At 46.2% G+C, this 25,394-nt stretch overlaps 2 protein-coding genes across 3 annotated transcripts in view; one reads left to right on the plus strand and one right to left on the minus strand.

The window, feature by feature from the left end:
• Positions 1–13: 13 nt before the first annotated feature.
• On the minus strand, positions 14–24,227 carry Ccdc153 (coiled-coil domain containing 153). Of its 2 annotated transcripts, XM_042682953.1 has the most exons (8): positions 4,903–4,968; positions 4,767–4,808; positions 4,570–4,651; positions 4,165–4,230; positions 3,356–3,475; positions 2,805–2,897; positions 1,751–1,881; positions 14–405 (listed from the first exon to the last, which is right to left on the minus strand). In XM_042682953.1, the coding sequence occupies exons 3-8, from the start codon at positions 4,637–4,639 to the stop codon at positions 277–279; spliced, it is 609 nt and encodes a 202-aa protein (XP_042538887.1). In that variant the 5' UTR covers positions 4,640–4,651; positions 4,767–4,808; positions 4,903–4,968; the 3' UTR covers positions 14–276. The 2 variants fall into 2 exon arrangements, with proteins under 2 accessions (XP_042538887.1, XP_042538886.1); XM_042682952.1 differs by adding an exon at positions 24,214–24,227 and having other exon boundaries at positions 4,570–4,916.
• Positions 11,072–25,394, plus strand: part of Cbl (Cbl proto-oncogene) — a 58,445-nt gene continuing 44,122 nt past the window's right edge. Inside the window, exon 1 of the mRNA XM_042682935.1 lies at positions 11,072–11,396. Coding sequence (XP_042538869.1) covers positions 11,205–11,396 — 192 coding nt within the window. The 5' untranslated portion in view covers positions 11,072–11,204. The remainder of the gene's footprint in view (positions 11,397–25,394) is intronic.

A 25,394-nucleotide genomic window follows, 5' to 3' on the forward strand; every position in this document is an offset into this window, starting at 1 on the left:
TCTGTGTTTGTGTTGGTAGTGAATAAGCAGAGGTGGCTGGAGAAGGTCTCGGGGCCCCAGGCTCAACAGGTGGGACCTAGTTTTCCATAAAAGAATGGTTGAGACCTTGTTATATTTCTTTCCTGTCATTCAGTCTCCAGGATGATGGGTCAATCAGGAATTGAGATGTGTGTGCCTACAAGGGCTACGCTTCTCTGTTAAAGGTCATAGCTCACAGGGTTGCTGAGTTCTCCATAAGGACACTTTATTGCTGGGCCTCAGAGATGAGAGAGAGTCTCAAATATCCAGAGGGTTGAGCCCAAACTGGCGCAGCTGCTCCTTGTGCCTGGCATGGAGTCTAAGAACGTCTCCATCCCACTGCGGCTTCACAGCTCTCATCTTGGCCAAGAGCTGGTCCAGGCTGCCCTGCAGACACCAAGCTTCAGCTCCCGGGAAGAGGCCAGGGGTGAGGGCTGCCCCAGGCTGCTTAGAAAGCTTTCCTTGTCCAGTGGCTGTGCCCTCTCTTTCCCTCCCGCGCTCCATTCCTTCCTTCCTTCCTTCCTTCCAGTAGGGTCTTGCTATATAGTTAACTCACTGGATCTTGCCACGTACTGAAATTACAGAGGCATGCATCATGGTAGCCAACTGCCATTAGCTTCTTTCCTCCCTCCCTTCCTCCTCTTTCCCTTCCTCCTTCCCTTTCCTTCCTTCTTTCCTTTCTGCCTTCGTGCCTGCCTTCCTTCCTTCCTGCGCTGAGGATCAATACTAGGTAGGCAAGTGCTCTACCACTGAGCTATATCTCCAGCCCTTGTTTTATTTTATTTTTTATTTTATTTATTTGTAGGTCTCAATGTGTAGCCGGGATTGGCCTTGAGCTATGTAAACTCTGTGTGTGTGTGTGTGTGTGTGTGTGTGTGTGTGTGTGTGTGTGTGTTGTCAGTTATACGGTTTGAACTCAGAACCCAAGCACTGTCCCTGAGCTGTTTTTGCTCAAGGCTAGTGCTACACCACTTTGAGCCATAGCTCCAGTGGTTAATTAAAGAGTCTCATGGCCTTTCCTGCCTGAGCTGACTTTGAACTGTGATCCTCAGCTCTCAGTCTCCTGGGTAGCTAGGATTACAGGTATGAGCCACCAGCACTGAGCAGCTGTGAACTTTTGTCTTCCTGCTTGTGTCTCCTGAATACTAGGATTAGAGGCATGGCTACCTCTGTGAGTGTTTTGTTTTGTTTTTGCCAGTCCTGGGCCTTGAACTCAGGGCCTAGGCACTGGCCCTGAGCATCTTTTGCTCAAGGCTAGCACTCTACCACTTGGGCCACAAAGCTACTTCTGACTTTTTTGTTTATGTGGTCCCGAGGAATTGAACCAAGAGCCTCATGCATGCTAGGCAAGCACTCTGTCACTAAGCCACATTTCCAGCCATCTGTCAGTATTTTTTTTTTTTGTCGGTTGTGGGTGCTGTCCCTCCGTTCTTCAGCTCAAGGCTAGTGCTCTACCACTTGAGCCACAGCACCACTTGCAGCTTTTTCTGCTTATGTGGTGCTGAGGAATCGAACCCAGGGCCTCATGCATGCAAGACAAGCACTCTACCACTGAACCACCTTCCCAGCCCCCTGCCAGTGTTTTCTTAAACTACAGTTGTATCTTCTCTGGCTGCCCTCAGGATAGAGCAGTCAATCCACTCAGGATTGTCAGCCATGACACTGGCTGGGGGTGTGGGCATGAAGGAACACTGGCTGGTGAGTTGTCTGGCCACCAGAGGGTGGTGCTTACATGTAAGATTTCTTCATACTTGGCTTCCATGTCTGTCACATGAGCCTGAAGCTGAGCCAGGATCTGGTCTCTCTCTGCAAGTGCTTGCTCAGCCTCTTCCCTTGCAGCCTTCGCCTTTTTCTGGCATATCTCTGGGCGAAAGGGCAAAAAGGTTGGAAAGGACAGGATGATGATACTATGCTATGCCCTGAACAGTTTCCAGGGGCACCCTGTGTGGGATCATTACAGACCTTCGCAGGGTCATTGACTTTCTTGTTGATTCTGTAAAGAGCTTCAGACCCGCCAGGCCAGTAATCCTAACTACTTAGGAGGCTGAGATCTAAAGATAGCAGTTCAAAACCAACCTAGGCACGAAAGCCTGGGAGATTCTTATCTCCAATAAACCACCCCCAAAAAGCTGGAAGTGGAGCTGTGGCTCAAGTGATAGAGTACTAGCCTTGAGCAAAAAAGCTAAGGGACAGTATAAGCCCTGAGTTCAAGCCCTAGGGGACCTGGCTTGCCTTTTTATTTCCCTTTAGTTTCCTAGTGTAAGTCAGCTAAACTAAGAGGCAGTATGTTCTGCTTAGGAGAGAGACAAAGCAGTGTAGGGAGGGAACTAAGTGCCAAAAACTTGGAGAGACCAAACAAAAGGGAAAACAGAGTAAGAAAATGACTTTTTGTACCTATGTCTCAGAGGTTCTTTTTTTAAATTTTTCCAGTCCTGAGACTTGAAGTTGGGGCCTGGGCACTGTCCCTGAGCTTTTTGTTCAAGGCTACCACTTGAGCCACAGTGCCAGTTCCGGCTTTTTCTGTTTGTGTGGTACCGAGGAATCGAACCCAGGGCTTCATGCATGCAAGGCAAGCACTCTACCACTAAGCCACCTTCCCAGTTCCCTCAGAGGTTCTTGCCATCCTGTATCCTCTGCTCAGAGGAGACAGGTGTAAAGGGATCCAAATTCAAACTCCACCAATAGATTTCAGCCTTCTAGAAAAGGATCTTCTAAGTCCTCCTCTTCACACTGGAGGATGTCATTGACTCTTGGAGAGAAAGGGGCGGGTATGGAGGGAGGGCTACCTAGCTGCTCCTGAAGGCCCCTGGCCTGCTCCTCCAGCTGCTTGCTGTGGGCCGCCATCTTCTCCTGCAGGGCTTGTTGCTGGCGGCTCATCTCTGACACAGGGAGGGGTGGCGGCCAGAAACCCAGGTTGAAATAAAGGCATAGAGAGAGCAAATGAAGTGTCACCTGGGGAAGACTTTGTTTGGTCCAGAGGGACAGGAGTACGAGGACTTTCTTGTGATGCTAAGACGCCGGGAGACCCTAAGAACTTGGGGAAGGGATGGAAGCCAGACCCTCTCCTCATGCTGGCTTGGGATGGGTATTCTGGCCCTTTGCTCCACTCACTCCCAGGCAATGAACAGTAGCTCTGGCTTCCTTTTGTATTGTACAAAACATCAGTCATACAGTATTACACAATCTGGAAGGCCCCTGCCTGGGAGATATGCCTTTTCAAGCCTGAGCTAGGCCTGGCAGTTAGAATCTTCTTCTCTTCCCTTGCCTGCATCCTTTGGCTGTCTTGGTTGTTCTCTTCCGGACCTGTGTCTGCCCACTTGTTTAGCCAACCACCTACCTGCATATATGGCCTTCGTTTCGCTCTGAGCCCTTTCTAGTTCAACCTCCAATCCTTGCAACCTCTGCTTCATCAGGTCTTTGGCAGCCTTGGCTCGGCGGGCCTCATCCCTTCGGAGAGCTGTGGGTAATAGAAGAGCTGTGCCCAGAACTGACTTGGGGTCCCCCAGTATCAGTCTCTATGGGCTTGGTAACTCTTGCCTACCTCTGGAAACCTAGCCAAAGGATGTCCCACCTTTAACTTTATTAGTGGTCACTTTCTCTCTAGAATCTCTGGGGCCCTTCAGCACTATGAAGTTTGCCTGGGCTGTAGGTATAGCTCAGTGCTCCAAGGCTTCCCACCATGTGTGAGACCCTAGATTTGATCCCCAGAATCAGAGGGGAAAATAGCTGCCCCAGTTTGCCCAGCCCTCCTCCCAGAAGGAAGAGACAGTTTGGATTTGGCTTAACCTTAAACTGTAGCTCCAAGCTTTCAAGGACACAGCCATGTCTCATGCAGGCCAGACGCTGGTGGCTCACCCCTGTAATCCTAACTACTCAGGAGGCTGAGATCTGAGGAGTACCATTTAAAGCCAGCCCAGGCAGGAAAGTATGTGACTCTTTCTCCAATTAGCCACCAAAAAGCCAGAAGTGGTGCTGTGGCTCAAGTGGTAGTGTATTAGCCTTGAGCGAAAAGTTCAGGGATAGTGCCTAGGCTTGGGTTTAAGCCCCAGTACCAGAAAGAAAGGAAGTGGGGGGGAGGAAGGAAGGAGGGAAGGAGAAATGTCCCTGCAAAACCTCTGCTACCCCCACACCCTTCATGCTTCTCACCCAGCTGGTCTCGAAGTAGCTCCTTCTCCAGCAGCATCAGCCTGTGCTTGGCTTCGGTCTCCACATCTGCCTTGGCAAGGTGGCAAAGCCTTAGTTTATCATGATCTCAGCCTTGGTCCCTGAAGCAAAGAGTTGGTTGGGGCTCCCTCTAGTGGGCTTGTTTGGGGGGGCGGGGGAGAAGGTGGGACTGAGACAGGAATGTTGGGTTTCTGGAGTGTACCTGTTGCGCAGACACCTGGGAAACAGAGTTTACAGGCACAGGAAACTGGCGAAATCAGCTCACAAAGCTTAAGTGAATTCTATCTGAGGACCTCTGCCTGGTCTCTCCTCCAGGACATGAAGAAGCTGGGGTTACCCCTAACCCACAAAACAAAAACAAAACAAAAAAACAACCTAGCTACTCACCAGCACCTGAGTTCTTTTTCTTCTTTTGTGCCGCAGCTTTCCTCCCTTTTTCTTTCATCTTAGGTGGCATGTCCTTGCTTTCCTAGGAGAGGGAGGCTCTTGTGGGTAAGTCTAAACCCAAAGATGACCCCTTAGATGGAAGCAGGAATCTCAGGAGAAGCAGAATCAGAATTCTCCTCTGCAAGTCTGTCTCATACTTTCCAGAAGTTTCAGTTCCTGATCTTCTGATCACCAGCTCTCTGTGGAAAAATCAATGTTCCCGGTCCTCTTTTAGAGAAAATAAATGGCTTGCTTTCTCTCTCTCCCCATCTTCCCTACCCTACCTCTTCCTACCTGTAAGACCCCCTCTCTTGTGTTCTCCCTGTGGAGACCCATACACACAGACAGGCAGACAGAAGCCCACACAGATAAAGCCCGAGGAGGAGCCTAGGTTCTGGTAGCCAATCAAGGATGGCAAACTTGGTCCCCTCCTCCAGGGGAGGAGAGCAGGGCTCAGACTGTTGGTTTTCTAGAAGCTATCTGTTGTCCAGGCAACTGGCAAACACCAAGTTTATAGGATGGTGGCACAGGCTAAATCAGCTCACAATGCTTAAAATCCATAGGTCTTGAAGTACCCTTTCCACCCTTGTCCCCCGCAAAGCCGAAATATCATTTGAAGAGAAAGGGCTTGGAGTTGATTAGCTATGGCTCACTTGTAGATAGACACTGCCTGTTATTTGGAGACTTAGACAATTCTGATATGAACATGTATGAGGCAGCTTGCTCCTCTTGCTGGTATGGAGGAAAAGTAGCCATCGTGGGCATCTTGAGGAGTCGCTGGCAAAATGACATTAGACTTTAAAAAAGAACTTCAGAAAGATATTCTATAGTGAACAAGGGAACAAATATTGGAGCAACTAGTCAAGAAAGTTTTGTGTTTTGTTGGGCACTGGTAGCTCATGACTATAATCCTAGCTATTCACGAGGCTGAGATCTGAGGAAGCTGGTCTGAAGCCAGCCCAGGCATAAAACTTTTAGATCTCCAATTAACCAATAAAAAGCAGAAAGTGGATGTCTGGCTTGAGTGAAAAAGCTAAGCAAGAATGTGAGGCCCTGAGTTCAAGCCCCTGTACTAACTCAAAAAGAAAAGAAAGTTTCACGCTCCAGAGAGATGAGAACAGATATGAGGTGGTCCTGTAGGCTCCGGGGTGCTGAATTAGGAGAAAGCAAATGTTGAAAAGAGAGCACCAGTTGGAGAAAGTTGGGAATTCTAGTTCCCTCTGGATACATGAACTTGGGTGGCAATTTAACTGCATTCAGCTTCTTTCCTGGTCTGCTTATCTTTGATTTAGTAACTCCAGAAAGTCTGTTTAGTTGAGTGTTCACAAGACACTTTTTTTTTCTCTCACAGTGATCTACTGTATTGTCTCTTACCTACCCCTCCCTCCGCCCCCCAGTATCTTTAAGTGGTTTATCAACAGACAGGTGTTGAGAAACTACATTGAAGCTTCCTGTAACCATAAAGTTGGTTGGGGCTCCCTCTAGTGGAGAGAACTTGACCTCTTGAGCTTCAAATTTTCCTTTTTTATTTATTTTTAAAGATTGTTACTATAAAGATGATGTACAGAACGGTTACAGTTACATAAATCAGGTAAAGAGTACATTTCTTCTTGGACAATGTCACCCCTTCCCTTGCTCTCTCCCAGTTTGTCCCTCCCATCTTTACCCACAAGTTGCAAATTTTCCTTTTTAATATTTTTGCACAGTGTTGGAACCACTTTGCCCTTTTGAGGATGCATCCTAGAATCCATCTAGGTTCACATATGGTTTGAAAAATAAGTTGGGGGCAAATATACGTGGCAGCTTGCTCTTAGCAGGCAGCCCCCAGCCTCCCTCTAGCCAGAGGCTATCCTGGAGCTGTGCAATCTGTCGGCCACCCAGCTCTCCGGGCCCCATACTGATTAGAATGAAAAGAGCCAGAACATCAAGGTTTTTCTTTTTGGTGGATTAAAGAACTTACAGACTCCTGCTTTCAGTATTTCTCTCCATCCCTGTCCTCCTTTATACTTTTGGTTAATTGCCTGCTGTCCACGGCAGATCTGCAGAAATAGACACAAGATCTTGGAGTGTAAAGTCTTGTCTCTGGAGCAGGGAGATTCAGGCAGAGACCAACACATGTGCATTGGGGGTACTTCTGTGACAGTTTGGATTTTTTTTTTTGCCAGTCCTGGTGTAGTGGGGTCGTGCAATGAGACTTCTCAGTCTGCAATGAAAATGTAAAAGATTTTATTGAGCAAAAAGTGTTGATGTGCCAGGACTGCACCTGGAGTGGGGATCCCAGAAAACAGCCCTGAGTGCCAGCCCACATCTGCTTGTAAGCATTTTTGGCTAGGGCAGGGAAAGGGTGAGGTTGGGTGTTGATTTTAGCCAATGATTGTTACAAGAAATTCACATCTTAAGTTTAAATTTCCCGCCCAGGTTTTGCTCTCACCTTGCAGGGAAGCAGGGGAATAAAACAAAGGGTGGGATGGTTCCGCTGGATTAGGGCTCATATTGTTCAGAAAATAGCAGAAGCAAAGTTACAGAGTTACAGGGTTACAGAGTTACAGTTACTAGCTAAAATAGCTAGTTAGTTACCAGGGAAGTCTTATCCACAGAAAGCACAGTTATATTTATATCTTGAAATCATTCATTATCCATTTTACACAATTCAAGTCAAATATTACATTCCATCTTTTCTTCCTCCATCATAGCATTGGGGCTTGAACTCAAGGCCTGGGTAGCTGAGCTTCTTTTGCTCAAGACTAGCACTTTAACACTTGAGCCACAGTGCCACTTTCTGGTCTTTTCTGTTCATGTGGTACTGAGGAATCAAACCCAGGGCTTCAATGCGTGCTAGGCAAGCACTCTACCACTGAGCCACATTCCCAGCCAGTTTGGATATTTTATAGAACAAAGAGAAGATAGAATTGTTCTCTCAACTTTTCTTTTTCTACTTCTCTTTTTCTCTCTCTCTCTTCTTCCTGGTACTAGGGTTTAAACTGAAGGCCCAGGAGCTGTCCCTTAGCTTTTTTTTTTTTTGTCCATCATGGGGTTTGAACCCTGTCCCTCAGCTCTTCAGCTCAAGGCTAGCACTCTACCACTTGAGCCACAGTGCCACTTGCGGCTTTTTTTTGCTTATGTGGTGCTGAGGAATGGAACCCAGGGCCTCATGCATGCAAGGCAAGCACTCTACCACTGAGCCTCCTTCCCAGCCTTGTCTCTTAGCTTTTTTCCTCAAGGGCTGGCATTCTTTCACTTGAGCCACAGCTCACAGTTCCACTTCCAGCTTTCTAGTGATTAATTGGAGATAAGACTCTGACAGACTTCCCTACCCACTCAGGCTGGCTTCTAATCTCAAACCTCAGATCTTGGCCTCCTGAATAGTTAGGATTACAAGTATGAGGCACTAGCACCTGGCTCACTCCTTGTACTATTAATGACTTTTTTGTCCTGTCAGTCATGGGGCTTGAACTCAGAGCCTGGGTACTATCCCTGAGCTTTTTTGTACAAGGCTAGTGCTCTATCACTTTGAGTCATACCACCACTACTATTAGTGATTTCTTTTTATTTATTTATTTTTGGGTCCGGTCATGGGGCCTGAACTCTGGGCCTGGGCACTCTCCCTCAGCTCTTCAGCTCAAGGCTAGCCCTCTACCACTTGAGCCACAGCGCCACTTCTGGCTTTTTTCTTCTTGTTTATGTGGTGCTGAGGAATCGAACCCAGGGCCTCATGCATGCAAGGCAAGCGCTCTACCACTGAGCCACCTTCCCAGCCCCACTATTAGTGATTTCTAAACTAATAATAATAATGAAAATGTGGTACAATGGCATGTTCACTGTCAAGAAGGAAATTACACCATTTTAAGGAAAATGGAAGGAAGTGGAGAGTCTCGTGTTGCTCTAGATAAGCCAAGCTCAAAAAGACAAACAGCTTGAATATGGAATCTAGATCTCTTAGTTTTGACTATCTCTCAATAGTGCAATTAGTTGGGAACCAAACCTTCAGAACATGAGCTTTTGGAGGACATTTACTTTTATTTATTTATTGTCAATCCTGGAGCTTGAACTCAGGACCTGAGCACTGTCCTTGAGCTTATTTTGTTCAAAGTTAGCACTCTACCACTGGAGCCACAGCATCACTTCCGTTTTTTTTTTTTTTTTTCTGTTTATGTGGTACTGAAGAATCGAACCCAGGGCTTCATGTGTGCTAGGCAAGCACTCAACCACTAAGCCACATTCTTAGCTCTTGGAGGACATTTAAAATCCAAACTATAGGGCTGGGAAGTTGGCTCAGTGGTAGAGCGCTTGCCTTGCATGCCTGAGGCCCTGTGTTTGATTCCTCAGCACCACATAAGCAAAAAGAAAAAAGCCGGAAGTGACGCTGTGGCTCAAGTGACAGAGCGCTAGCCTTGAGCTGAAGAGCTGAGGGACAGCGCCCAGGCCCAGAGTTCAGGCCCCACGACCGGACCCACAAAAAAAAAAAAAAAAAAAAAAATCCAAACTATAACATGGTATTCTGTAGTTCCTGGAATATTACAGTGAGAATGCTGAGAGCCCTCAGAGCCCAGTTTATCAGTCTGGTAGCAGAAAGCTCACCCACAAGCTTCCAAGATTGAGGTTATTCATTGTTTTATTTATTTTTTGCTGGTGCTAGGGCTTGAACTCAGGGCCTTCTGTTCTTGTTTAGCTTTTTTCTGCAGCTGATGCTCTACCACTTCAGCCATACCTCCACTTCTAGTTTTAGCTGGTTATTTGGAGCTGGGTATAGTGGTCAACTCCTGTAATCCCAGCACTTGGGAGGCCATAGCAGGAAATTGTTGTTTGAGGCCAGGGATACATAGGTTTTTTTTTTTTTCTTTCTTTCTTTCTTTTTGGGTCCGGTCGTGGGGCCTGAACTCGGCCTGGGCGCTGTTCCTCAGCTCTTCAGCTCAAGGCTAGCGCTCTACTACTTGAGCCACAGCGCCACTTCCGGGTTTTTTCTTTTTGCTTATGTTGTGCTAAGGAATTGAACCCAGGGCCTCAGGCATGCAAGGCAAGCGCTCTACCACTGAGCCACCTTCCCAGCCAGATACATAGGTTTTAAAAAATGGAGGGCCTGCTACTAGGTTGGTAGCACTAGGTTTGCAAGTTTTGAGAATTTCAAAAGGATTCTCTAGATTTTTCTCTGGTAGATCCTTTTAACTTTAGCTAGGTAGAAACTGATAAAAGGACTTTCTATTGGTAGGAAATGATAATGTAGGCTCTAAAAATCAGTCTTAGATAAAGGCGATTGATAGGCAAACCCAAGATAGCTAGCTGAATGAATGTTGGTCCTTGAGTTCTGAGATATTTTTCCCCTCTTGCGGCAGTACCAGATAAATTCAAATGCCTTATCAGTCAAGGGCTTTGTGGAAGAGTCAGGAAGGAGCCCCTGAACCAGCGGAACTCATTCCTATTGACACTTCTGAGCGTTCAAACTTACAACCACAGTCGAGGCTTAGAACTAGAATTAAGGCTGTGTGGCTTCCTTCTTTGCAAAGGAAGTTCCTACTTTTGGAGTTCTTCCAACTGAATTTTTAGATTAGAGAAGTGGAGAGCGCTGGAAACTGCACGTCTGTTCGCAGGGTCAGGGTGAGAACCCTGCTCTGGCTCGCGGCCTCTGGGGGCGGGTGTCGGATTGCAGACTTGTGGTGCAGTGCGCTGAGCATCAAGTACAACTTCAGTTCTCAGAAAAGGAGCTGATCAGAAAGGGAAGAGAGAAAAGAAGAAGAAAGAAAAAGGGAGGAGCTGGAGGAGGAGAAAAAGCGCTTGGTTTCCAAGAGATGAAAGATCCGGAAGGCGGAACTAAAGTTTTAGTGTGCCTTCAAGCCTCCCTCAGGCCAAATCAGGCTCCGACCATCCAGGGCATTAAACTTTCTGCGTCTTAGTGAAGAGTTTGAGTGCTAGGCGGTGGAGAAACACTATTCCTGTTCTCCCACCATTTTCCCACAACGAGATGCAAATAACCGCAGCCTCGATTTCCATAGTTGTCAGAAGTGGAAAAAAGACGGTGATTCTCTTTCCGACGCTCCGTAGGCTGAACTGCAACGTTGTGATGACCCCACTCCCCGGAATACGGAACTCTCGTTGCCCACAAAGAATATGGAGCTCCGGCTTCTGCTCATTGCGCAGACTCCATGCTGGGCCCCGCCCCTTCCCTTCCCCGCCTCGCCGGCAGAGGGCGCAAGCGCCGGCTTTCCTAGCCCCGCCCTGAGCCGGCCCCGCCCCCAGATGTGGCCCCGCCCCTTCTCGCCTCCGTGGGTAGGGGGAGGCGCGGAAGCTCGGGCTGGGCCGCGGCTTTCCGGGAGCTGCGGGCGCGCGCGGTCGGGGGGTCGCCGCCTCGTCAGGACGCGCCCGACCGCAGCCAGGCCGCGGCGCGCGTCCCCGCGGGGCTCGCGCTCGCCGCAGGGGCGCGCCTCGTCCCCGGCACCGCCCCCTCCCCTCCCCGCGGCCGCTCCTCCCTCAGCTCCCGGAGCCGGCGGCGGCGGCGGCCGCAGCTGCCCGGAGAGGCCCCCTCCTGCGCTCCCCGCGCCTTCCCCTCGCTCGCGGCCGAGCGGAGCCGGCCGGGCCGCTGGGCCCTTGATCCTCTCCGGGCCATGGCGGGCAACGTGAAGAAGAGCTCCGGCGCCGGGGGCGGCGGCGGCTCGGGCGGCTCGGGCGCGGGCGGCCTGATCGGGCTCATGAAGGACGCCTTCCAGCCGCACCACCACCACCACCACCTCAGCCCGCACCCTCCGGGCGCGGTGGACAAGAAGATGGTGGAGAAGTGCTGGAAGCTCATGGACAAGGTGCGGGCCCCGCGGCGGCGGCGGCGGGCGCGGGGTGGGCGTGGGCGGAGGGCCGCGGCGGCGGGGCCGGGCCGGGCCGCGGAGGAAGCGGGGGGAGGGCGCGGGGCCGCCGGGGCCGCGGGCGGGCGGCGGTGGGGGGCCTGGCGGGGTCGGCCGCCGTGGGGAGGCGGCAGCCCGCGGGGCGTGGGGAGAGACAAAGATGGGTGGGGGCTGGGGGAGGGCAGGCTGGGAAGCCACCCGAGCGGAAGTGCAATTGGGGGTGCGGAGTGTGGGGCTCCGGGCCGGGTGTGGGGATGTGGGTCACGGAGTTGGGCCCCGGGAGGGGCTGAGGGGGCGTTTGCTCTCCCGGCGCCCGGGGGGACCGCGCGGCGAGGCTGCTCGGGTGGACCGCAGGGCCGGGGGCGAGGGTAATCCCGCCGGCCGGCTCGCCGGGAGGTCACACCCAGATGAGAGAAAGCGAGGCTTCATCCGGGGCCAGCCGGGAACTTTTCTGCACCTCCAAGCTGTGTGTGGCTCAAGTTTTTGATTAACCCCGCAAAACCTAGGACGGTGATGAGATAACGCACTGATTAAAACCACAGTGGTGATTAGAACCATTCTCTTCCGAAAGGTGCCTTGGCTGAGCTTGCTCAACAGCCCATTCTGCCTTCCACTGTCTACAATCCTTTAGCTGGGCTCTGGTTGATTATATAAATATATATAAAGGGGCCCAATTGCTAATTTATTATGTCAGGACCTATCTAAATTTGTTCGATAAACCTCTTTGATTACCTTCTTTTAATCAGATGTGAACAAATAACTTGTTTTCTTATTTAGCCCTTTAAGCTTGTCATTTAGCAGAATTTTTTACTTGTAACTGTGTCTATATCATGAAATAATAACAGTTTTCCCAATATTTAAAAGTGTAAGGCTGGGAAGGTGGCTCAGTGGTAGAGTGCTTGCCTTGCATGAGGCCCTGGGTTCGATTCCTCAGCACCACATAAGCAGAAAAAGCAGCAAGTGGTGCTGTGGCTCAAGTGGTAGAGCGCTCACCTTGAGCTGAAGAGCTGAGGGACAGCGCCCAAGCCCAGAGTTCAGGCCCCCCAACAGACAAAAAAAAAAGTGTCTAAACACTTTTGTTAGAATTCAATACTATCATTACTATTATGTTCATTAATAACTTATTTGGAAGAATTCACACTGCAGATGAGAAGTGGTATAGAGGATCTGCCTATAAAATGGTGTGTTGTTTCCTTCACAGTGAAATTGGTTTTCTTTGGTTCCTCCTTAAGCCTGGGTTCCTCTTCTGTGAAGTTCTTGGGTTGTTTTGGATTAGAAACAGCTACTAAACTAATTATGAAGCACTTGATAAATGTAAATGTGCAATATAAATGCATAACAGATCACCCTTGTAGAGAATACCAATGGTGTAAGAGCTGCTTAGCGTTTCATTTCATTTTTGTTCATCATGGGGCTTGAACTCAGGGCATGGGTACTATCCCTGAGCTTTTAGTTCAAGGCTAGGGTTCCACCACTTTGAGTCACAAGTGCTACTTCCGGTTTTCTGGTAGTTAATTGGAGATAAGAATCTCATGGAAAGCAGGGCACCAGTGGCTCACACCTATAATCCTAGCTACTCTGGAGGCTGAGATCTGAGGATCAAGGTTCAGAGCCAGCCCAGGCAGGAAAGTCTGTGAAACTCTTTATCTCCAGTAAACCACCAGAAAACTGGAAGTGGCACTGTAGCCCAAGTGGTAGAGCTCTAGCCTTGAGCTGAAGAGCTGAGGGACAGAGCTCAGGCCCAGAGTTCAAGCCCCATGACTGGCAAAAAAACACAACAAAACAAAAAAACAAAAGCATCTCATGGACTTTCTTTCTTTCTTTTTTTTCTCTCATGGACTTTCTTGCCCTAGCTGGCTTTGAACTATGATCCTCAGATCTCAACTTCCTGAGTAGCTATGATTATGGGCATGAGCCACGGTGCTAGTTTTTTCTTTTCTTTTTCTTTTTTGGTGCTGGAACTGGAACTTGAACTCATGGCCTATCACTCTTGCATTTTCTGCTCATGGCTGGTCCTTGATCCACTTGAGCAGCTCTATCACTTGGTATATGCCTCTGATACAGCCTTTTTATTAATTGTAGACCCACAGACTTTTCTGCCTGGGCTGGCTTTGAACCTGGGTTATCAGACGGCTCAGCCTCTGTATTGTAGGTATGAACCACCAGCACCTGGCTCGATAAGGGCCACTTTCTCAGAGTATACCTTAGTATCACCACCAAGGGGGAAATAGTATAGTAATTAATGATGTATTTAAATTATCATTATTAGAAGCTATAGCAAAACCGTTATAGATAGATGTGCAAAGAGTAGTTTAAATGTGTTTACATGTTTAAAAAAATGTCTCGAGTGGAGCTGGAGGTGTGGCTCAAGTGGTAGCAAGTGCCAGACCCGGAGTTCAAACCCCAGTATCATCACCAAAACAAAAAAGGAAGGAAAAGAAAGCGAATACATTCAAAATGGAAAGTTTTGTAGGTTTCCATTTTAGAGATTTACTATGAAGAACTAAAAAGATCTCTGGCTTAAGAAAAAGTGCATTTCTAATTATTTTCTCATCTAGAACATGTGAATGCATGTATCAAACTTACAGTGGTAATGCCTGACTTTTCTTTTCCTGCTAGTCCTAGGGCTTGAACTCAGGGCCTGAGCAGTCCCTGAGCCTCATTGTGTTCAAGGCTAGCACTTACCACTTTAGCCATGGTGCCACTTCCAGATTTTTCTGAGTAGTTTTTATTGGAGATAAGAGTCTCATGGACTTGCCTGCCCAAGCAGGCTTGGCTCCACAATCTCAGAACTCAGCCTTTTGAGTAGCATGAGCTACAGGCCTGTCTTTCCAGCTTGTTATTTTTAAAGAAAAGTCATGTCGGGCACCAGTGGCATAGTTTATCCTTCATTCATAGGACTAACACATAGCAGAAAGCACTAAGTTCATTTCAGCACAGTTAGTAACAAGTGATGTGGGATGGTTGTAAAGTTATTCAAGACAAGCAATACAAGAATAAAGCATCCCTCTTCCTTGACAGAATGACAGTGTAGAAGCCCATACTATCCTTGAAGCTCCCAAAATCTAAAAAGCATTTTGACTTAAAACTGTTTTGAGATTATTCTCTTATTTCTCCCAAATAACATTGCATAGAAAAACTCAAAATTCAACACATGTAGCTCTTAAAAGGAGTAAGGCATAGGAAAGGATTTATTTGAACTACTTTGTAAAATCCGATTATATGTAGTTTATCCCTCATTCACAGAAACATGAGTTTCAAGTTTATTTATTTATTTTTTAATGTATGTGTACTAGTCCTAGGGCTTGAACTTAGGGCCTGCGTGCTGTCCCTGAGCTTTTTCACTCAAGGCTAGTGCTCTACCACTTGAGCCACACACAGTATCACTTCCAGTTTTTGAGTGGTTAATTGGAGGTAAGAGTCTCATGGGGACTTTGCTGCCTGGGTTGGCTTGGAACCATGATCCTCAGATCTCAGCCTTCTAAGTAGCTAGGATTAGAGGCGTGAGGCACTGGCACCTGGCCAGATTTTCTTAATACTTCCGTAGCACTGCTAGATTGCTTCATCTCTTTTACTTTTTTTTTTTGAGGTGGGGTGTTGCTTCCTGCTTTAAATTGAAATGTGCCTGAATTGAGATTTTTGTTTTTTTCTTCTGGCTGCAGTCTCATGACAGATACTTACCACCATGTCATTGAGATGCTGACTTCTTTTTTTTCAGGTCCAGTCCTGGGGCCTGAACTCTGAGCCTGGGTGCTATCCCTCAGCTCTTCAGCTCAAGGCTAGCGCTCTACCACTTGAGCCACAGCTCCACGTCCGGCTTTTTTCTTTTTGCTTATGTGGTGCTGGGGAATCAAACCCAGGGCCTTAGGCATGCAAGGCAAGTGCTCTACCACTGAGCCACCTTCCCAGCCCTGAGATGCAGACTTTTCTGTGTGAACTGAATTGAAGCTGATATCCTCCCCCGTTTCAGCCTCCCAGCTAGCTAGGATGACAGGTGTGAGCCATTGGTGCCTGGCTACCGTTGATGCTTTAAGTGTTAGAAGTGGTTTTCCTTTTTTCACTTTTATTTTTCTTGGCAAAAGTGTTTAAGGGGATCCCCATACCTTGACTTCGTGTGGCATTATGTAAGTAGTGCAGAACTTACTGACTTGTCACAGGTATCCCCCACATTTATTGAATTAGTCACCATTTCATACTTGATTTGTTTTTGTTGACACCAGAAGTATATAATCCAATTTAGTTAGTTAGCTTTGGAAAAAGATCTTTTTCCCTGCTTCCTCCAGTGTTGGTTGTGTGCAAATAGAGAAGTTGATGTAAATCATGAGTTCTGGTCAACGTAGGTTCAGTTTACTAATTTGCTAATTCATTGGGGGAACTTAAGCTCATTATTGGAAAAACATACTGGATTGCCTGTTATTAAAAGCTAGACAGTGTAAGCCTTTTATTTTTTCCCTCCCCAGAATATTATAATAAATATTTGCAGAAATACCTGTGTAGAAATGGCTTGTAAACAGAGCTAGGCAGAGGAGAGTGGAGAGAAAAATCATGTAGTTACCTTAAATGTAAAATTTAAGATGGCAAGATACTTAGTGACAGATACAAAATTCCATTATGAAATAGGGAAGGCACAATGGCTTTCTGTAAAGGGAGGGATAATAAATATTTTAGCATGCTGGCTGCATGCTTCATTCCATATGCTTTATTGTTATAGTTGTTTAAAAATGTAAAAACCATTCTTAGCTTGCAGATGCATTGGGGGAGAAAAAAGACTGCAGATCATAATTTGCCCATGGAGTAGAGTGTTACTCTGATTAGTATTTTAGATCTCTACTGTTCTTTGTTTTACTTTGCATTTTCAGTATGAGGGTGGGAACCAGGGCTTCAAACATGCTAGGCAATCCTGTGCCCTCAGCCCTCTCTTTATATTTTAAATTAGCTCGCATCATTAAAGCATTAAGGTGCTGATAATTTTGTGTTTGTTTTGGTGGTACTGGGGTTTAAATGCAGGGCTTTGCACTTGCTTGGCTTGATTACTTGGCTGATGCTCTCTTCTACTACTTGGAGCCACATAGGCAGCTGTTCATTGGGTTGAGACAGGGTTTTGCTGTAAGCCCTGGCTAGCTTTGATTTGATCCTTGACCTATCCTCCTATATTCTGGGATTACAGGCCTACACCTCTTGATGATTTTTTTTTAAATGAAGTATCATGTATTAAAAAAATGAGTTTAAAAAGTATTTTTGAGTTAATCATTTTTTCATGCCAGGCATTGGTCACTCACGCTCGTAATCCTCGCTACTCAGAAGATTGAGTTCTGAAACTTGTAGTTCAAAGCCAGAAGTGGAGCTGTGGCTCAAGTGGCAAAGCACTAGTCTTGAGTGGAAAACCTCAAGGCCAAGACAGTACAGGCCCTGAGCTGAAGCCCTAAGACTGGCATGCACACACATACATACATGCTCTCTCGGTCTCTCTGTCTCTCTCTGTCTCTGTCTCTGTCTCTGTCTCTCTCTCTCTCTCACACACACACACACAAAATTTTAGACAGGTGCTTGTGACTCACATCTGTAATCCTAGCTACCCAGGAAACTGCATTCTGGAGGATTTTGGTTCAAGGCCATCCTGGAATGAAAAGTCTGTGAGACTGATTTCCATATTAACTAATAAAAAGCAGGTTAGAGGCATGGCTCAAGTGGTAGCGCATGTCAAGTAAACATAGGGCCCTAAATTCAAACCCTGGTACTGTCAAAACATTTTCCAAACCATGATTATTGTGCTGGGCATGGTGGCTAATGCTTATAATCCCAGCTGTTAGGAGGATCGTGGTTTGAAGCCATTCAGGGCAAAAAGTCAACAAACAACAAGTTAGACATGGTAGCACAAGCCTGATCTAGCTACATGGCTGGCAGAAGTAGGAGAATGATAGTCTTAGATGCTGTTTGAAAAACAAAAATGAAAATTGATGGTGGTGTGACTTAAGTATAGTGCACCAGGCCTGAGTTCAAACTCTAGTACCCTTCCCATCCCACAAGGTACAATTAGATTTTTTTGGGGGGGGGGGGGGGTGTCTGGTCGTGGGGCCTGAACTCTGGGCCTGGGTGCTGTCCCTCAGCTCTTCAACTCAAGGTTAACACTCTACCACTTGAGCCATAGTGCCACTTCCAGCTTTTTCCCTTTTGCTTATGTGGTGCTGGGGAATTGAACCCAGGGCCTCAGGCATGCAAGGCAAGCACTCTACCACTGAACCACCTTCCCAGCCCCCCCCCTTTTTTTTTTTGGTCGATCATGGGGCTTGAACTCTGGGCCTGGGTACTGTCCCTGAGCTCTTCAGCTCAAGGCGAGTGCTCTACCACTGGAGCTAGAGTGCCACTTCTGGTTTTTTTGGTGGTTTATTGGAGATAAAGAGTCTCATAGACTTTTCTGCCTGGGCTGGCTTTGAACCGTGATCCTCAGCTCAAAGCCTCCTGAGTATCTAGGATTACAGGCGTGAGCCAATGGCGCCTGGTTAGATCTTTTTTTTTTTTCCCCCCCCATCTTTCCCTGCTTCTCTTATCCACTGTCTGCCCTAAAAAGAACCTGGGATAAACTCTTGATTTTTTTTTTTTTAAATGAAATGAATTTAAAAATCAGCATATTTCATTGGCTTTCTTGCTGTCTCCACATTTCTCCCCTGTATTTCTTTCTTCCTACCTTTGCATACTCTCTGAGTCCCAAGTAAGCCTCCCTCTAGATATAAATTCTTTCGAGAAGATTGCTTTGTAAGTGCTACATAAATAGTAAATGATTATAAGGGAAGAAGTATAACCAAAGTGATATGGGACCTCTGAAGCAGGAAAACAAATAAACAAGAAATATCTTTCTTCTGGGTTTATCTTAACCCTTGAAGCTTGTAAACTCCTTGAAGGCAGGGACAGTGCCTAGGCCCCCCAAGTTTAAGCCCCAGGATTGGATTAAATAAAAAGGGTAGGGGTAGATTTGTGGTACAAGCATGAGTCCTTAAGTTCAAGCCTTAGTATTCCCTCTTCCCCCAAAGAATAAGTGGTCACTTAGTGTTACTTACACCACACTTGGCAAGTGTTACTTACACCACACTTGGCAAGCACCTTACTACTTGAGCCATGACCCCAGCAATGATCTATACCATACCTCATAGGTCTGTGTAAGTACACTGATACTGTATTCCCTTGTATATAATTGTCTTAGGATGCATTTTTGAGAAAGCATACCATTAAGAGATGCATGATTGTACTTAGAAAGTGACCTGTGCAAGGCTACAAGTGCTCTTTACCCCACCTCTTTCATTCCAGAATGGTATCAGTCTCTTGAATGATACCACCATGATGTTTAGTACCATTCAATGAAATAACTGTTAGCTACTTAAAGTTAGGAGGAAATGTTTCTTCAAATTGTGTGTTCTGGATATTTTACATGGTGAATATAGAAGTTTGTACTCATTATTTTCCCATTACATGCTAGTTGTGGTGGCATTTACCACTATTTGTGTGTATCTAACTTTAATTATATATGTGGGGGGCTCATCAGGAAACCTAAAATATTTATTAATAAGCATGACTAGCTCTTTTATTCACATTTGTGCTTAATTTAATTGGTTCTTATGCAGTAAGACCCCCACCAGGCCCCTCAAAGTCTGACACTCACTTAGCTTGCTCGTGTGGCTGGCACTGCACCACTTAACCTGTGCTTCCAGCCCCTGTGCCATTAAAAAAAAATTTTTTTTTTTTGATTGGTCATGGGGTTTGAACTCTGGGCCTGGGTGCTGTCCCTCAGTTCTTTAGCTCAAGACATAGGCTCTACGTGAGCCTGAGCCGCAGCGCCACTTCTGGTTTTCTGGTCGTTAATTGGAGATGAGTCTCATGGACTTTCCTACCCAGGCTGGCTTTTAACTGCGATCCTCAGATCTCAGCCTCCTGAGTAGCTAGGATTACAGGTGGGAGCAACTGGTGCCCAGCTTGTGCCATACATTTTTGTTTGAGTTTCTTCTGGTTATTTTTCTTTTCTGTGCTACTTCCTCTTCTGGTTTAGGAACAGTTCCTTTCCAATTTGGATCACCTCAGTGTGGTAGAGGGAGTTCCTGTATTGGTCAATCTGACCGTGAGTCTAAAGGTAAGGCACTGAGTACCAGGGTTTATGTTTGATGATCAGAGAATCTCCATCCAAACCTTTCAGTTCAGGCATTGCTCTCCAGCACTCTTTGCGGGGCTCACTGTATGGCCTGGGCATATCAATCAACTCTACCATTGTAATGCCAGAATGGCACACACATTGTTACTTGAAAGTGACCTTTCGGGTACTTGATGTCTCTTCTGATATGCATATGCTTGATGGCTGGGCCGTTTCTCAGGCATTCTTAAACTGAGCACCCAGATTTGAACCTCTTGATTCACATGATTTTTGTGGGTTTTCAGAATCAAAAGAGTAGCAAGCCATTTCTACAAGTCACCTCAGGTCACTTAAAACACATACATGTTTCCCATTTCTACTTTTTTTTTTTCCGCCTGTCCTGAGACTTAAACTTAGGGGCTGAGCACTGTCGCTGAGATTCTTTTGCTCAAGGCTAGCACTCTTACCACTTGAGCCACACAGCACCACTTCTGCCTTTTTCTGTTTATGTGGTACTGAGGAATTGAACCAAGGCTTCATGCATGCTAGTCAAACACTATACCACTAAGTCACATTCCCAACCCCTCAATTTGTTTTGTATTTGAACTCATTCTTTATTTGTTTTGAGTTTTGAACTCAGGACCTGGTCACTGTCCCTGAGTCTCTGTGCTCAAGGCTAGAGCTCTACCACTTGAGGCACAGTACCACTTCCTGATTTTTTTTTTTTTTTGGTCAGTCGTGGGGCTTGAACTCTGGGCTTGGGCACTGTCCCTGCACTCTTCAGCTCAAGGCAAGCGCTCTACCCCCTTGAGCCACAGCACCACTTCCGGTTTTCTAGTGATTTATTGGAGATGAGTCTCACGTACTTTCCTGCCCAGGGCTGACTTTGAACCTGGCTTTGAACCGCGATCCTCAGATCTCAGCCTCTAGAGTAAGCTAGGATTACAGGCGTGAGCCACCGGTGCCGGCCGACTCCACTTCCTGATTTTTGAATGGTTAATTGGAGATAAGAGTCTCATGGAGACTTTTCTGCTTGGGCTGACTTTGAACCATGATCCTCAGATCTCATCCTCCTGAGTAGCTAGGAATACAGGTGTGAGCCATTGGCACCTAGCGTTTGAACTTAAGTTTTTGTTTGAGTTTCTTCTGGTTATTTTTCACTTCTGTGCTTCTTCCTCTTCTGGTTTAGGAATAGCTCCTTTCCAATTTGGATCACCTTACTGTGGTAGAGAGAGTCTGTTAGGTAGGACACTGATTACCTAGGCAAGCATTTTACCACTTGAACCACATCTCCAGCCTCTGAATTATTGAGTTTTTCTGGGAGCTGAAATCAAGTTAACAATTACTAAAAATGGCTGTATTTTATAAAAGTATAGTCATTGTAAAACTGGAGTGTATTGTTTTATGCTGCTAAAGAACCTCCCCCAAAGGATATAAAACTCCTATAATCCCCTATGGAATAAGAGGATAGTATTTCATGTGACTAGTGACAAATTTTGAAAGGTAAGAGTAGGGCTAAGCCAGACAAGAAGATAGTGTGCTCTGTTAATTTGGGGGCTATTTTTAATATGCTGTTAGCCAACATCATACAATGAGCTGATCAATCATGACCAGATTGGTCTCAGAGTCTTTCCTGTAGCAGACTTCATGTTCTGTTCAGCATACAACAATGTACTGTAAAAACAACAACAACAATCACCACTTCTTCAACTGGTTAATATAGAACCTCTGAAGAAAAATGAACTACAAAACCTGAACTTCAAACACATTTTCCAATGAAGTTAGTTTGGATCTATATTAGATTTGTTAGAAAAGAGAGGAGATTAAAACAAGCAAGTTATTGTGAAATGTTTTCATGATTAGTACATTCTGTACTGGAAGGAACTAGGCGGGAGTGGTTGGTCAGTCAGGAGCCCTGGAAGCCAGCCTTGCTAGTACAGCGGACTCCAAAAGGAGGCAAAGGTGTGCTTACAATGATACTGATGGTACATATCCACCAGGCATCCAGACGCAGGGGAGATGCGATGCCATTACTGTGACATAGCCATCAGAAATGAGCAGTGACAATCAAGTACTAATAATTCCTTATATCTTAGTTTACAATTTATTTCATATCTGTAGGGGTGTGTGTGTGTCTTGTGTGTCTGTGTGTGTGTTGGTTCTGAACTCAGGGCTTAGGTGTTGTCCCAGAGCTTTGGTGCTCAAGGCTAGTGCTCTAACACTTGAGCCACAGCTCCATGCTTCTGGCTTTTTTAGTAGTTAACTGGAAATGAGTCTTAGAAACTCCTATCAAAGGGGCTGGGAAGGTGGCTCAGTGGTAGAGCGCTTGCCTTGCATGCCTGAAGCCCTGGGTTTGATTTCTCAGCACCACATAAGCAAAAAGAAAAAAGCTGGAAGTGGCGCTGTGGCTCAAGTGGTAGAGTGCTAGCCTTGAGCTGAAAAGCTGAGGGACAGAGCCCAGGCCCCACGACTGGACCCAAAAAAAACCCCAAAACACAAAAAACTTCTATCAAAGCCAAACTAGCCCTGGGGGGGCCAGGCTGGTAGCTCATGATGTAATCTTAGCTATTCAGAGGGTTGAGTTCTGTGGATCAGGGTTCAGAACCAGCCCCAGGCAAGAAAGTCTGTGAGACTCTTTGTCTCCAATTAACCACCAGAAAATTGGAAGTGGCACTGTGGCTCAAAGTAGTAGAGTTCTATTCTTGACCAAAAGAGGTCAAGGATAGCACCCAGACCCTGAATTCAAGCTCCACAACCAACAAAAAGCAAAAACCAGGCTGGCTTTGAACCGAGATCCTCAGCTCTCAGTCTCTTGAGTACAGGATTACAGGTGTGAGCCACCAGTGCCTGGCTTTGTAGAGAGATTTTTTTTTTTTTCTTTTTGCCAGTCCTGGGGCTTGAACTCAGGGCCTGGGTACTGTCGCTGAGCTGCTTTGCTCAAGGCTAGCTTTCTACCATTTGAGCCACAGTGCCACTTCTGGCTTTTTCTGCATATGTGGTACTGAGGAATTGAACTCAGGGCTTCATGCATGCTAGGCAAGCATTCTACCACCGAGCCCCTTCCTAGCCCCAATTTTTTTTAATTGTAGTTTTTTTTTTATTTTGATTAAGTGAATACATAAATTTTCACATATTTCACAGTATCATGAAATAATGATACTTAAAGTCACACATTCTAACCTTCATGGGCCAGCCTCGATTTAAAAAAAAAAACCTCAAAATATATATCTTACTGTCTAAAGAAAAATGTACTCATCTGACTTATGTAACTGTAACCCCTCTATACATCATTTCTATATAACAGTTTTAAAAAACTTAAAAAATAATGTCTTATGATTCTTTTTTTTGTCGGTCATGGGGCTTGAACTCTGGGCCTGGGCGCTGTCCCTCAGCTCTTCAGCTCAAGGCGAGCGCTCTACCACTTGAGCCACAGCGCCACTTCCGGTTTTCTGGTGGTTTATTGGAGATAAGAGTCTCACCGTCTCTCCTGCCCGGGCTGGCTTTGAACCGCGATCCTCAGATCTCAGCCTCCTGAGTAGCTAGGATTACAGGCGTGAGCCACCAGCGCCCGGCTGTCTTATGATTCTTATAGCTTAAGCAACCTTTCCAAACTACCCAGCTCACAACTTTGTTTTAAAATATGGATCTCAAACTGGTGTTCAGATGTGCCAAGTGATTTCTTTTAGAGTAGTGACATCAATGTAAGTTCATATCACCTAGGAATCTTATTACAAAGGAGAATTGGAGTAGGTCTGGGGTGGAGCCTGAGGTTCTGTGTTTCTGACCATTTTCCAGGAGACCTCAGTACAGCTAGTCTAGGGATCATTCTTTCAAACCATAGTTTCATTTACTGTAGAAAAAACTTGGCAGATTTTTTTTTTTTTTTTGGTCCGGTTGTGGGGCCTGAACTGGGCCTGGGCGCTGTCCCTCTGCTCTTCAGTTCAAGGCTAGCACTCTACCACTTGAGCCACAGTGCCACTTCCGGTTTTTTCTTTTTTGCTTATGTGGTGCTGAGGAATCGAACCCAGGGCCTCATGCATGCAAGGCAAGTGCTCTACCATTGAGCTACCTTCCCAGCTCTTGGCAGATTTTTTTAAATGCATGGTAGTAAGCTACAGCTACCTTATTTATGTTTAGATTTTACTATGTTCTTTTTTTTTTTTTTTGGGTCCGGTTGTGGGGCCCGAACTCTGGGCCTGAGTGCTGTCCCTCAGCTCTTCAGCTCAAGGCTAGCGCTCTACCACTTGAGCCACAGCGCCACTTCCAGCTTTTTTCTTTTTGCTTATGTGGTGCTGGGGAATCGAACCCAGGGCCTCATGCATTGCAAGGCAAGCGCTCTACCACTGAGCCATGAGCCACCTTCCCAGCCCCTACTATGTTCTTTTTAACTTTAGCAGTGGGGCTCCTTCTATTGAACTTATGACCTCACATCTGTACTTAAGTGTTCTACCATTTGAGCCACGCCTCCCAGCCCAGAAATAAGAGTTTAATTCTTTATTTTACTTTTTTTTTTGCTTTTTTACTTATTTTTGTGCCAGTCCTGAGACTTGAACTCAGAGCTTGAGTGCTGGCTTTGAGCTTTTTTTTTTTTTTTCTCCTAAGGCTAGCACAGCCACAGCTCCACTTCTAGCTTTTTGAATAGTTTATTCAAGTCTCACAGACTTTCTTGCCTGGGTTGGCTTTGAACTATGATCCAAAGATCTCAGCCTCCTTAGTAGCTAGGATAACAGGTGTGAGCCACTGGTGCCTGGCTGGCTTATACTATTTATTAGTGTGTGTGTGTGTGTGTGTGTGTGTGTGCGTGTGCGCGCGCGCGCGTGTGTGTCTGTTGAATTTCATTGTTACTTCATAAATTTGTACCTCTCTTACACTCCTCCCTCTCCTAAAAAATTAACATCCCCAAAAGATTTCCTTGTTTTGTTTTTGTAGATGCAATTTTTCTATTTCTACAGTGTTTGTCACACTTGTAGGCAAGTGCTCTACCACACTCTTTAGTCCAATAATGGAAATTCTTAAAATGTAATGTTATTGTTACTATTAAGGTGTTGTGTTGTACAGAGGGGTTACCATTCATAATCTAGGTAATGAATACATTTTTTTTTCCTGTCTGTTGTGGGGCTTGAAGTTTGGGCCTGGGTGCTGTCCCTCTATTCAAGGCTAGTGCTTTTACCATTTGAGCCACACAGTGCCACTTCCAGTTTTCTGGTGGTTAATTGAAGATAAGAGTTTCTTGGACTTTCCTCCCTGGGCTGACTTTAAACCTTGATCCTCAGATCTCAGCTTCTTGAGTAGTTAGGATTACAGGCGTAAGCCACCAGTGGCTGGCTATATGGATACTGGCTATATGGGCACCTTTCTGTGATTACTTTTTTCTTTTTTTTTTTTCTTTTTCTTTTTGGTTGGTCACATGGCTTGAATTCAGGGTGTGGTCTTTTTGCTTTGCTCAAGGCTAGCATTCTACCTATTTGAGCCATAGCTCCATTTCTGGTTTTCTGGTAGTTAATTGGTGATAAGAGTCTCATGGACTTTCTTGCCTGGGCAGACTTTGAACTGCCATCCTAGCCCGCTGAGTAGCTAGGATTACAGGTGTGAACCACAAGTGCCCACCTATAATCACATTTTTATTGATTGCATAGTCAAGATGCTGGAGCTCTAAGAATGACCCAGTGCTCCTACTTAGATCTGTGGTGCAACTGAAATATGTAGTATGGGACCCTCTGTGTGTGTGTGTTGGGGGGGGGGATCATGAGCCAAACCATTACTTAATTCTATGGAGACAGGAAATGGGGATTGGGAATGGGAAGGAGCTTGAGTTGGAGCAGGTGCCTCTGCAGTACTCTGCT

Source organism: Dipodomys spectabilis, unplaced genomic scaffold, assembly GCF_019054845.1.
Source record: "Dipodomys spectabilis isolate Male_0828 unplaced genomic scaffold, ASM1905484v1 ptg000076l, whole genome shotgun sequence".
NCBI lineage: Eukaryota > Metazoa > Chordata > Mammalia > Rodentia > Heteromyidae > Dipodomys > Dipodomys spectabilis.